General features: G+C 34.6%; 1 protein-coding gene across 1 annotated transcript; it reads right to left on the bottom strand.

Moving 5' to 3' along the window:
- Positions 1–6097: 6097 nt before the first annotated feature.
- Positions 6098–6875, bottom strand: LOC131314051 (uncharacterized). The gene is made up of 4 exons (XM_058342546.1): positions 6832–6875; positions 6587–6731; positions 6238–6504; positions 6098–6148 (listed from the first exon to the last, which is right to left on the bottom strand). The coding sequence occupies exons 1-4, from the start codon at positions 6873–6875 to the stop codon at positions 6098–6100; spliced, it is 507 nt and encodes a 168-aa protein (XP_058198529.1).
- Positions 6876–11531: the final 4656 nt, after the last annotated feature.

Raw genomic sequence — 11531 nt, 5'->3', positions numbered from 1 at the left:
TTGCAAAACTTTAATATGCTAATTACCTATGCCTGCAGCACTCCGCAACAAAAAGTTTTATTTGTTAAGCCTCTACCCGTGTGTACATCACTACCAATGATAATCCTAATCACATACACCAAGTTAATTGCATTGATAGGATACATACTGAACTATATTAATCCAAACCACAAAACTCAAAATCAATACCATGTTGCATTCATAGAATCCAATTTTAACATGCATAAAAAATCTAAAAATTTATATAGAGTCAAATCTGATACACTACGTAGGGGAAAAAAAAGGTGTTCAACATAGATCTTATTGTCTTGAAATTTGTCTCTCCATCTGCCTCCCAAGAGTTTTTGTACCAACGCATATCTACTTCATCCAAAAAGCACAATTAGGAACATGAATAACAGCCTAAAAAATTAATTAATGAGCAAGAATTTCTTCTTGTAAAAGTAAAATGATGACTAATAATAGTTACCTTAATTCTATATCTTGTTTATTCGTCTCTCAACACCATCATGGTACGATCATGACCTTTGTAGATGTACTTGTGAATATACTTAACAGATTTTATTCCAGGACAAACTTCCACATTGATAAGAGAATTATATTTTCTCGAAAGGTATGTATTGTACGACACCACATCCCTTTTATCAATTCGTTGACCCCTTACAGTATAAAGGGAGTAAAGTAATAATGGCATTGGTAGGCATACCCCATGCATAAAAATACGATTAACTTCTTGCTCATCATGAATCACCACAATTACATTTTTTTCTCGAAGACACGTAACCTTTGTACTGAAAAAATAAAACAAAGCAAATATGAATCAAATATATAAAATCAGATTAAGCAATGCAATTGAGTAAATAGTTCTTACATTTTCTGCAAGTTATCGTCGAGCTGCATAAGAAATTGAAGAATTCACCGAATGCATAGGAAACAATTAATTTGATTATTACGACCAAGGTATAAAATGAAACGGTTCAACTCACATGGCCATAGACGCTTAGATTGTCCATGATTAGTTAAGTCCCAAGAAGTTATCTGAAATTTGAAAGAGAGTAATAGTCAAAAGTTATCATGGGAATAACAACAGAAAGCATTTTAAAGATATATATAGACTCCCATAATATTAAATGAGTGACAAAAAAAAAGGAACACAAAACTCCAGTTTGCGATGTGTTTGGTTAACATCATAATATTTTCATCGATGCATATATGTTAATGTTTAAAAGAGTGTAAATAACAACACATGTTCTAATGAAACGAAGTTTAAAAAAATGAGAAAAAAGGTTTACAATTAATCCATTTGTTAATTTTGCAAAAAAATGTTGTTTTGACAACTATCAAGAGAAAAAAGAATAGGGTGTTGCTGTTAAAAAAAAAAGAATAGGGCGTTAATTAGTTTTGCACTCTTTCTTTTCCTATGTCAAAAAAGAAAAAGAAAAAATGAAAGGTTTGAAGTAGCAAACGTTTGATCTTACTGTTAAAAAAAACGTTTGAAAACCACCCTAATTTTCGGCATTAATTCCCTGAATCACAGGGATCCATTCTTACCTGGAAATGTGGCTGTAAGCATTATTTTTCAATTTATGTGATAATCAATAGAAGTTTAAATGTCACTATTTGGTAAATATGGTAAAAAATTAAATCCCTGAATCACAGAGAATCAATCTCATGCATCCTTTTAAATGTGGTAAAAAATTAAATCCCTGAATCACAGGGAATCAATCTCAGGGATCCTTTTTTTTTTTTTTGATTAGCCGGTTACCAAAATGTGATGATGATAACCCTTGAACAACCAACAGTCTAGATTTATAGAGGGGACGTTCTGGTCCGTTGGTTGTCTTTTGGATTCAAACCCAGTCCTCCCTTATCGATTTTGTAAAGAATGATGAAGGAGTCAGCATGCATGTTCCAAACGACAAATAAAATTGGCCATGAACCTAATTAAAACGTTTATAAGTTTAACAACAAAATCATTGTGAGTGCTCTACATGAAAAATGATAGCAATCCAAAAAAAAATTGCAGTACCTCGAATTTAAGCTCAACGCAAGAATTCTCTAAATATATTTCTTGTGATCTTTCCTGTAGTAAAATAATAGAAGTAAGAAGATGGTAGAATAAACAACAAAAGAAAGTAAGAAGATGGTAGAATAAACAACAAAGTTAGGATTAACGCAAAAGACCCATGCAAGGTTGTCAAAAAAAAAAAAATTTCTCGCACACTCATATTTTTCCTTCCAATTTTCGGCAAAAGAAACCCAATATGAAAATTGAATTTACATGAGAAATGAAAAAAATCATTTGATGTTTGAATCCCTTGCAATAAAACTAAAAAAAATTAGTCAAGAAACTCCTAATTTACGGCAAAAGAAACCCAATATGAGTAAAACTCGTCCATGAAAAAAATCAAACTTGCATGAGAACTGAAAAAATCAAACTTATATCACTATCGGTAATGGTCGTTCAGGAAGTTGTTTTTGGCAAAAGAAACCCAATATGATTAAAAATCGTTCAAGAAAGAAATCGAACTTTAGTGAGTACTAAAAAAATCAAACTTACCTCACTATAGGTAATGGTCATTCAGAAGTTGGAGGACATGGAAAATCTATGCATGTGACAAACAAACCCAAAAAAATGTGGACTTCTAAATAGAAGGTATCAATTGCACACAGTAAGTTGGTCTTCTAAGAAACGGGAATTTCTAAAACGAAGTGATAAGTTTAAATCTTCTAAAATTTAAATCTTATGTGATAAGGAAATTACAGGGAACCAATCACTCACACATTTCTAAATAGAAAGTATATTCCTTTTAGGTTGTGGACTTGTTATATATTTTACCTAATACCTAAATAGGAGGCGGAAATGACTCCTTATATACAGTTTTGTCTATATCCCAAGTGATGTGTACGTAATTCTCCTTTTAAAAAGGCTAAATCAATTACCTATGGATTCCTTTTCAATTATCGATCTATGGATTTAAAATAGACTAAATCAATTCCATATATGTACGTATTCTCCTTTTTAGTTTATAAACGATCCCATAAATCATGGGATTTCAAATGTTTGGAGATACATACAAATTGAATTTTAATTAGAAGGGCCAAATGTTTTCTTTTTAATCCTAAGGAGTATTTTAGGTTTCATTTCATTAATTCTTTTCAAATATGTCGCTGGCTATACTACCCGTATATACGAATTCAAAAACTAATTCCGTTTAAAAAATATGTACCAATCTAATGGTCCAAAATATACGAATTCAATGGATGAAATATTTACCCACCAAATCAAAGATTTAATAACTAAAAGAATTCGTTGAAAGATTTAACAAAAATCTACTGTAATTAAGCAATTGTCTTGGCCAATTAGCTTTTGCCACTAATTAAGCAATTACGGTGGTGTTCCAACTAAACAAAAGGAAGGTTTTTGAAAAAGGAAGATAATTTCAAGCCCCAAAAATTATCTGTATACGCAAATAATTTTTCTACCAATATGGATCTTGTTTGATAGATTTCATTGAGATCTTTTATACGGTGCAAGAAAAATCAAAAAAATATTTTTCATGTTCATTATATTTGAGTTTGAAAATTGAAAAAAAAGAAGTTTTAAAAAAGGAAGGTTATCTGAAACACCCTCTATGTTTACTCCCCAATTCTCTTCCAAAATAAAAAATAGAAGGGGAATGTGTGATTAGAAAATGGTCAAAAAAAGTTATCAATTTACGGACATGCCATTTTGTAGAATGGAGGGTAGAGATTTATGCAGGAGGAAGAGATAAATCTGGAGCGTTGGTTATCTTTTGGATTCAAACACAGCTCTGTTTTATTATATAGATATACTGTGAATGTGTGTGTAGAGAGAGAGAGAGAACGTTCTGCTTGAGAAAAGGGAAATGCAGAAGAATGGGCCCTTCTCTTCTATTTTGTTTTGTTTTAGAGGTGTAAACTGCAAATGGTTCGGATCATTTTGTAAATGATACATTGATACTCCAGTACTATGTAAGATTTAGAAATGGTCCTCTAGTTTATCTGAGTCTCAGTTTTGTACCTCCAGTATCAATTCTATTATCCTAATAAGATTTATTGTGCTACCTATTAAGTCCAATAGATACCGTTTGCACCCAAATTAACGAAAAAGTGATTAATGAATGGCAATTTGACTTTTTAGGACCTTTTCCTTGTTAGAATTCGATATTGTGGCGTTAACTTCTTTTTTGTATTACTCGCGTGCTGTTTTGGTCCCATATTAATTGCACAGATTTCGTCCCCAACGTTTGCAATTTAAGTTTAAAAGGTCCCCAAGACTAGCGCCGCTAGCCTCTCTCCGTTAAATTAATTGGATAAATTACAAATATCTTCCTTAAGGTTTATATTTGCATAACAGTTAAGCTCCTACTTAATTTCTACAAGGTTATATAAAAAGTTTTAGTATTTGTTTGATTTATGTCCTTTTGTTTTGGATTATCTCAACGAGAGGAATTCAAAAAAGTACAATAGATTATAGTAACATATCAATTTCTTCTTCTTTTTTTTTTTGTTTTTTGCAAATATTAGGTTCAATTTTAATATTTTATAGTAACATATGAGAAATTAATTAATTAGGAATTGAAGGTCTACTGCGCCCGAAAACAAAAGCATGTGCCGCTATTACGGAATGACTCCATCTCATTATTGGACAGGAGCATGTGGCCATCAAGTGGAGTACCTAGGATAAAAAGTGTATGACGTAGATTTCTCTTTGTTCTTGTTCTTCTTTTTTATAATCGGTTATTCGGATCAGTTTGAGCGCAACTCGACTAATTCCAAGACCCTGACGTAGATTTGACCTCATGAAGGATAAGCACTTACTATTTGCTTTCTTATGTCCACTTTATCAAACTTCTTAGGGTTATGTAAATTATTTCTGTGAGCTACACCAAAAACGAATTCCGTTCACATGTTTTGAAATCTTGATTATTTTCTAGATAGGAGAACTTTTTATTTGGTATATGTAAAGTTGTTAGAAGTTAAAAATCACATTTTCTAGCTGATTAAAAAAATTCACATTTTTAAATGGCTTAAGACTTCCTTTTAAAAGATGGTAATCCTGTTTGGCCTAACTTTTTTTTTTTGTGATTATTTTGTCTAATTATTACCCCCATTGTTTTTTAATTTTGCTAATATCGTGTCAAAAAAGAAATTAATTTTGAAGAGAACATAAAGCCAAAAGTTCATTAAAGATAAAAAATACTGTAATAATTTAGAAATGGATAGATCTAGCTTTTAGGACTATTTTTATTTTCTAAGCTTTTTGCAAGCTTTTGCATAAGAGTTCTTTTTATTGTTAGGATTTTTCTCACTCAGATGAATCCAAAGAAGTTGAGTATTTACAAATAAGTTAAATTAACACCGAACATAAATAAATTAGTATTTAAAAAACAAGTTAAATTAGTCCAAACTATAATCTAGTTAATTAAGCTAAGGATATACTCCGAATAAAACTAGTAGTAAGTCACGCTCATCTTTTGCAATCAATGACCAAACCCTGGATAATTACTTTATAAAGTTAAGAGTTTCAAAATACTTGGGCACAGTTTTCAATAAATTTTCTCTATTTATCAATCTCCCCTCATTATTCTCAAAACTCAAATCGAACAAGACCGTAATATTTTTAAATAATTTTATATGCAACGTTGGTCCCCCAAGTTATTGAGAATTCTTTTAATTGGCTTTCTAGTGTAGGAGTATGACATAAAACTATTGCGTGAATCCACTTGTTGCCACACTAGCTTCAATTCTAATTATTGGAGATCTTCCCTAAAAACATGTATACGAAATTAATCATTTTGTAGATGTTAATCCAATTTTTCTTGGGTATGCTTTGACCCTCTAAAGTTGAATTATTTCCACCATACACGTACTAAATAATAAGACTCGTCAAACTTCGGTTTCCACTGTTTACTTGTGATTTACTTGGCACTGAACAAATCAAAATATGCGTCGTAATTCAAGAATGCGTTTTTGTACGGAATCAATTAGCTCGAACCGATAGCGATGAGGGGCCATAAAAGAAGATAGGAACTACTAAATGCAGGTAATAATGGTTTTAACAAATTCACACTCACAAACTTTGGATTGTTACAGTTTTCATAGAACCATATGGTATAGGTTCCTTATTAACCATTGATAAATACAGCAATTACATATGGAAACTTATAGAGTTCTATATGGGTGATGATTCAAGGACCATTTCCTTCATACTATGCCACTTCCACCACCAATCTCACTGGTGCAATCTTGGCTACTGCCATATTCCACACCCATTGATCTCTCTCCGCGAACGAATTCCCCATTAGAGAACACGCAGTTACCACAATCCGCAGAGAAAATTGAGCTAGTCCTGTACTTGTCTTCCCCACCAACAACTGCCATCGCAACACCCGGCTTGGCTGGATTCTCAAAATCCAGCCGGTAAGTCCGACCAAGAACTTTGTCGACTTCTGGGGATAAACCACCAATGAACCTGAGCTGCACTTTCAAGTGGGCAAAGCAGTCATTTGACAGTATTTTGGTAATCGTGCGTTTCATTTTCCTCTTTGCTAATTGGGACCACACTATCAAAAATCTCCACGCTTTCGGGCACAATCACACTAACACTATTTTTGCTTGAAGTCCTTTCGAGCACAAGATCATTGTATGGGGAGATCCATTTAGAGTAGGGACCTTCTGGTAATTTCCTCTTTGCATTGGCTTCTCTGCTTTCCCATATTAAGTCACGAAAAATTTCCAAACCCCTGTCCAGCTCTTCCAATTTAACTCTACTTCTTCATTTCCCTTTTTAAAACCTTTGCCTACCTTTTTGAATCCATTATGGATTCTTCTTCCCAAAACACCTCCATTCAAGGGCGGGAGTACCTGGGCTAAGGAGGGCTATATTCCAGGTCACTTTCAGATAAATAAAAATGTGTGTGTAAAAGTTTAGCTCAAATAATTTTAGTCCAATTTATTTTTTCTTTTAGTCCAACCCATCCCACCATTCCATTTTGGCCCAGCCCTCTTAGTCTCTCTATTAACAAACATTCTCTTCATCTCTCCTAAGTTCTTTCTTTTATGTGTTTTCCTTTGTTCTCTCTCTCTCTCTCTCTCACCGTCAAGGAGCTGAGATTCTTGTTGATTGTTTAGAGCTGAAAACTCAGTTAAATCAACTTAAGGAACTTCATGAAATCTCAGGTGCCCGATCTTCTGATTCGGATGTCACAGGAAAAGTCCTAAAATTTGACTTCAAGCTACCCTTTGGTCAAGATGTTGATCAAGAAACAGAACCCCAAATATATTAATCTAAGCCGTTTGATCCAATTATGGCATCTTTCCAACCATATGACAAAAATTTAACCTCAATGTAAGATTTGCATAGAAGATTGAACCATACTTTGATTGCATGTGTTTTTCCTGACTTTTCTTTCCCTAACAAAGGGAACAGAAAGCCTTCATATAATAGACCTGTAACGATCCTGATTTTTGGTAAATAAAAATTTCGTTAAATATTTAAATTTTATTTTAATTACTTGGATTTGCTACTAAAAATTTCTTTTTAATTTTAATAATCCGTCATAATTAGATTTGAGACTTATAAAGTTATATATTTTCACGCCGAGCAATCTAGTTATTTTCTAAAGACAAGTATGCTTATAAAAGCGCTTGTATATTTTCCTAACAAGTTAAATAAAATCTTTAAATTATATTTCTTGGCTAGAAATCCTACTTGGCAAGTAAGGTTAGTTTCCAACCGATTAGTTGGAGGAACCGGACCACCGATTCACCTAGTTACATTACCCTAACCCTAATTGGACCTTTTTGACCGTCTTGGAGCCTTTTGAACCCCCCGAACCCTAATTGAACCCTTAGACTTTAGGGGTAATCATTATACCCCATGACAAGTCATTTCAAACCCTAATTATTACCAATATTCCTTTACCCCTTGGTCCATAATTGTTAGGGGAATTTTTATCTCTTGGTTAATAGACCTTTGACTTGCCAATAAGCATGACAAGACAAGTCATACAAAGAATCCCATCATTTTGCTTCCAAAAGAAGCAAGACTAGCCTTGCCATGCATGCACACCTATGTTCTAGCCTTAAGCCTAACTATCTTAGGTTTTACTTTCCTAGATGAATATATACATGTACTTATATACCTATATATGTCTATACATAGAACAAGAGAGAGAGAGAGAGAGAGAGAGAGAGAGAGAGAGAGAGAGAGGTCGGATGGGAGAGGGAGGTGGAGTGTGTGATTGTGTTTTGGACACTTACACAAGCAACCTTTATAGCCTTAAGCCTATTTTTGACCATGCCAACTCATTTCTAGTCTTTCAAAGTACAAAGTTAGCCAATGATTTTATTCTTTCTTGCAAGCAACCTCCCCATAGACTTGACAAGTCAAAAACCCTTCATGATCAACCTAGATTTGGCCTAGAATGGAAATGACGAGTCATGGAAGGCTATGACTTGATTGAAAGGCATGAAATGACAACTCAATGGAGCAAAATCCATGGGAAAAGGGAGAGGGAGGGGGGCCGGCCATATGGAGGGGGAGGGAGCCAAGACTTGTGCATATAAATAGCAAGCTCACTTCAAGTTTCAACTCGCACCTTCACTCCTTTGTTCTCACTTCTCTTTAGAAACCATTTCCATTCCAGACAGCCTACTGTCCTTCACGAATCTCTATTTTTCTCCTGCTTAAAATAGTTTTTAGAACCAACTCCCTTCGGAAAAGTTGTAGAGCACTTCGAAACCTTCAAGTTAGACCCAAGAACCATCCCAATTGGTGAAGAAATGACAAAGATATTGGCATCCGAAGTTCAGTAAAAATCTCGGATTCCTATTTCCAGACAGCATACTGTCTTCTCCTTTATCACCATTTTTCTCATGCTTAAAGTAGTTTTTAGAACCAACTCCCTTCGAAAAAGTTGTAGAGCACTTCGAAACCTTCAAGTTAGACCCAAGAACCACCCCAATCAGTAAAGAAATGACAAAGATATTGGCATCCGAAGTTCAGTAAAAATCTCGGATTTCCATTTCCAGACAGCATACTGTCTCCTCCTTTATCACCATTTTTCTCCTACCTAAAGTAGTTTCTAGGATCAACTTCCTTCACAAAAGTTGTAGAACACTTCGAGAGCTTCAATTTCGACCCTAGAACGATCATATTCGGCCAAATATTGACCAAGTTACTGCCATCCAAAGTTTGGTCCAGATTTGCGAGTTTCACCACCCGTAGAAAACTTCCAACTAGCTTATTCGGCCCCGACTAGTTTCGGATCAAGGTAAATTTTCTCTACTCACTTCCCTAAGTATAAGTAGAATCCCTAGTCTACTAACTCTACGTATAGTATAGAATCGTACGTTAGAAAGTAGAATGTTCTTGATTCAAAGTATCAATATCGTAGATAAGATTATCTATTGTTTGGTTTCAAGTAGATAAACTTACCGTTTAAAATGCATGATTGTCAATGAGTTTATCTCACTAATGGAGGTATGAGCATGTTAGATAAATGACTTTGTCTTAAATAAACATATGTTGTATTGAATTTCTCAAAAAGTAAGATAGAACGATTTTCGAAAAAGAAGATTTTAACGCTTGATTTGAAGTATTCATATTTTGATCTTTTCAAGCATGCTTAGCAATATTGAGTTGGATGATCTTGCTAGTTTAGTTTCAAGATTTCAATGAATGATTTATGTTTATAAAAAGTCCTACCGCGGAGTCTTTGCATGTGACGAGACACGAGAATCGAGAAAGTAGAAACATGACACCTAGGGTGTGGTTAACAAGAGAAATGTTTTTCGATGAAGGAAATATTTTGAAACTACATAATGACCGATTTTGGGTGGCATTATGTGAGTTGTGTGCGTGTGCAAAAGTAAGATTTGTGAAAAACCCAATGAGAACCCGGAGCGGCGGAATCATTGTGGGGATACTCGGGAACCCGGAGCGGCGGAACCGAGGGTTTAGATTTCGAAAACCCCAAAACCCGGAGCGGCAGAACCGAGGGTTTTGAATTGCGTGCATTCCCATGGGAACCCGAGCGGCGGAACCTTGGTGAGGTATGACTTGGTTATCCGCGGTACGGAGCCAATGCAAATTGTGTGCCAATGGGAACCCGGTGCGGCGGAACCATTGTGAGGATACTCGGGAGCCCGGAACGGCGGAACCAAGGTTGGGTGTGTTAAAAACAGATTTTGAAAATGTTGATTTGGTTATGAAAGGTGAAAATGGAGACACGGTCTACGATGAGTCGCGTAAGAGAAACACATAAAAACATGGACACCAACGATACTTGAATAGTGAATGTGGATGTGTGATTATTACTATTTGTCGTATATGATTTACTGTTTGTAAGTTAAGGGTTAGTGGGTTTGGATATTCTATGGAGTTTTGTAAACTCACGGTGTTACCTTTGGTGACCCTGACATATTATATCGGTGGCGACGCTGGTATAATGTGTCAGACCTTGTAGATTATCAAGATGAACAGTACACCTTGGAGGCTTTTGGAGCTGAGGAGCTGGCTAGGATGGAGGAGCAAGGGGAGCTGTAGATAGGAACCCTAGTCTACCCTCCTTTTGTTGAATAAGATTACTCTTTTGAGAATATTCTGTAATATTGAGCCAGACTCCATTTAGTTTTTCAATGAAATTGCCTATTTAACGTTCCCAAAATTCGGGGCGTTACAAGACTCCAAATTAGAGACTTGAAATTTTGCATCTTAAAAACCTTTTTTAAAATGTAAACATAGTTTGTTGGCGTTATTAGGTGTATCTATTTTTTAATTGTATATTAATTATAATTAACGTTGAATTTAGTATTTTGGCACAAGAAAGTTGCGTCCAAACAAGTCAAATTTACAAAGCTTCAATTGACAAAATCCAGAGATAGAAGATATTATTGAAGAAGATATAAATATCTAATTTTTAGAAACTCTAAAATACCTAATTCTGGAAGTCTATAGTTTTTTTTGTAAGAATTAGTCACATGTGTATTTTTAGAAATACCTTATTGTTTATCTCGCATGAAAATATCTTTGTACTAGAGCCTTCCATGAATAGTATAAATAGGGATAAGTTCTAGCCATTTTGCATCCTTCATCACTCTTCTTTGGAGGGATCAGAAACAAGAGGCGCCATACATGTTTGGATTGGGTAAAATCTGCTCAAAAGTTTTAGGAATCCCGTTGCTAAAGGTTTGAACTTACATAATTTAAGTCAATTAATTTGATTAATAAATCTATATTAGAGTTTTATTTGATGGTTTTCCTAAATATCTTCCCCGGCATAATAATAGGAACAACAACGGAGCGATTGGTCCCTTCGCCCCGTTGATGACCAAACAGTTGGATTATGCAGCTCTAGATGCACAATGCTTGCTGCAGATTTTTGATGTCTTCGTGATATAAACGGACCACAAAACATCGAAAATTTGAAGCAACCAATATTGTGAATCAAAAGTTGCATAATCCAACTGTTTGGTCGTCAACGGGCAAAGTGACCAGTTAC

Source organism: Rhododendron vialii, chromosome 13a (assembly GCF_030253575.1).
Source record: "Rhododendron vialii isolate Sample 1 chromosome 13a, ASM3025357v1".
Taxonomy (NCBI): domain Eukaryota; kingdom Viridiplantae; phylum Streptophyta; class Magnoliopsida; order Ericales; family Ericaceae; genus Rhododendron; species Rhododendron vialii.
The sequence above is the reverse complement of the archived record's forward strand: the minus strand, read 5'-3'. Positions and strand labels throughout refer to the sequence as shown.

Bases quoted from the DNA above. Each gene is read 5' to 3' on its own strand.
- LOC131314051 (XM_058342546.1), bottom strand. From the start codon at position 6,875: ATGGAGGTGTTTTGGGAAGAAGAATCCATAATGGATTCAAAAAG. The intron at 6,732-6,831 runs GTAGGCAAAGGT...ATGGGAAAGCAG, and splicing joins TCCATAATGGATTCAAAAAG to AGAAGCCAATGCAAAGAGGA. The intron at 6,505-6,586 runs GTCCCAATTAGC...TTGAAAGTGCAG, and splicing joins TGGAGATTTTTGATAGTGTG to CTCAGGTTCATTGGTGGTTT.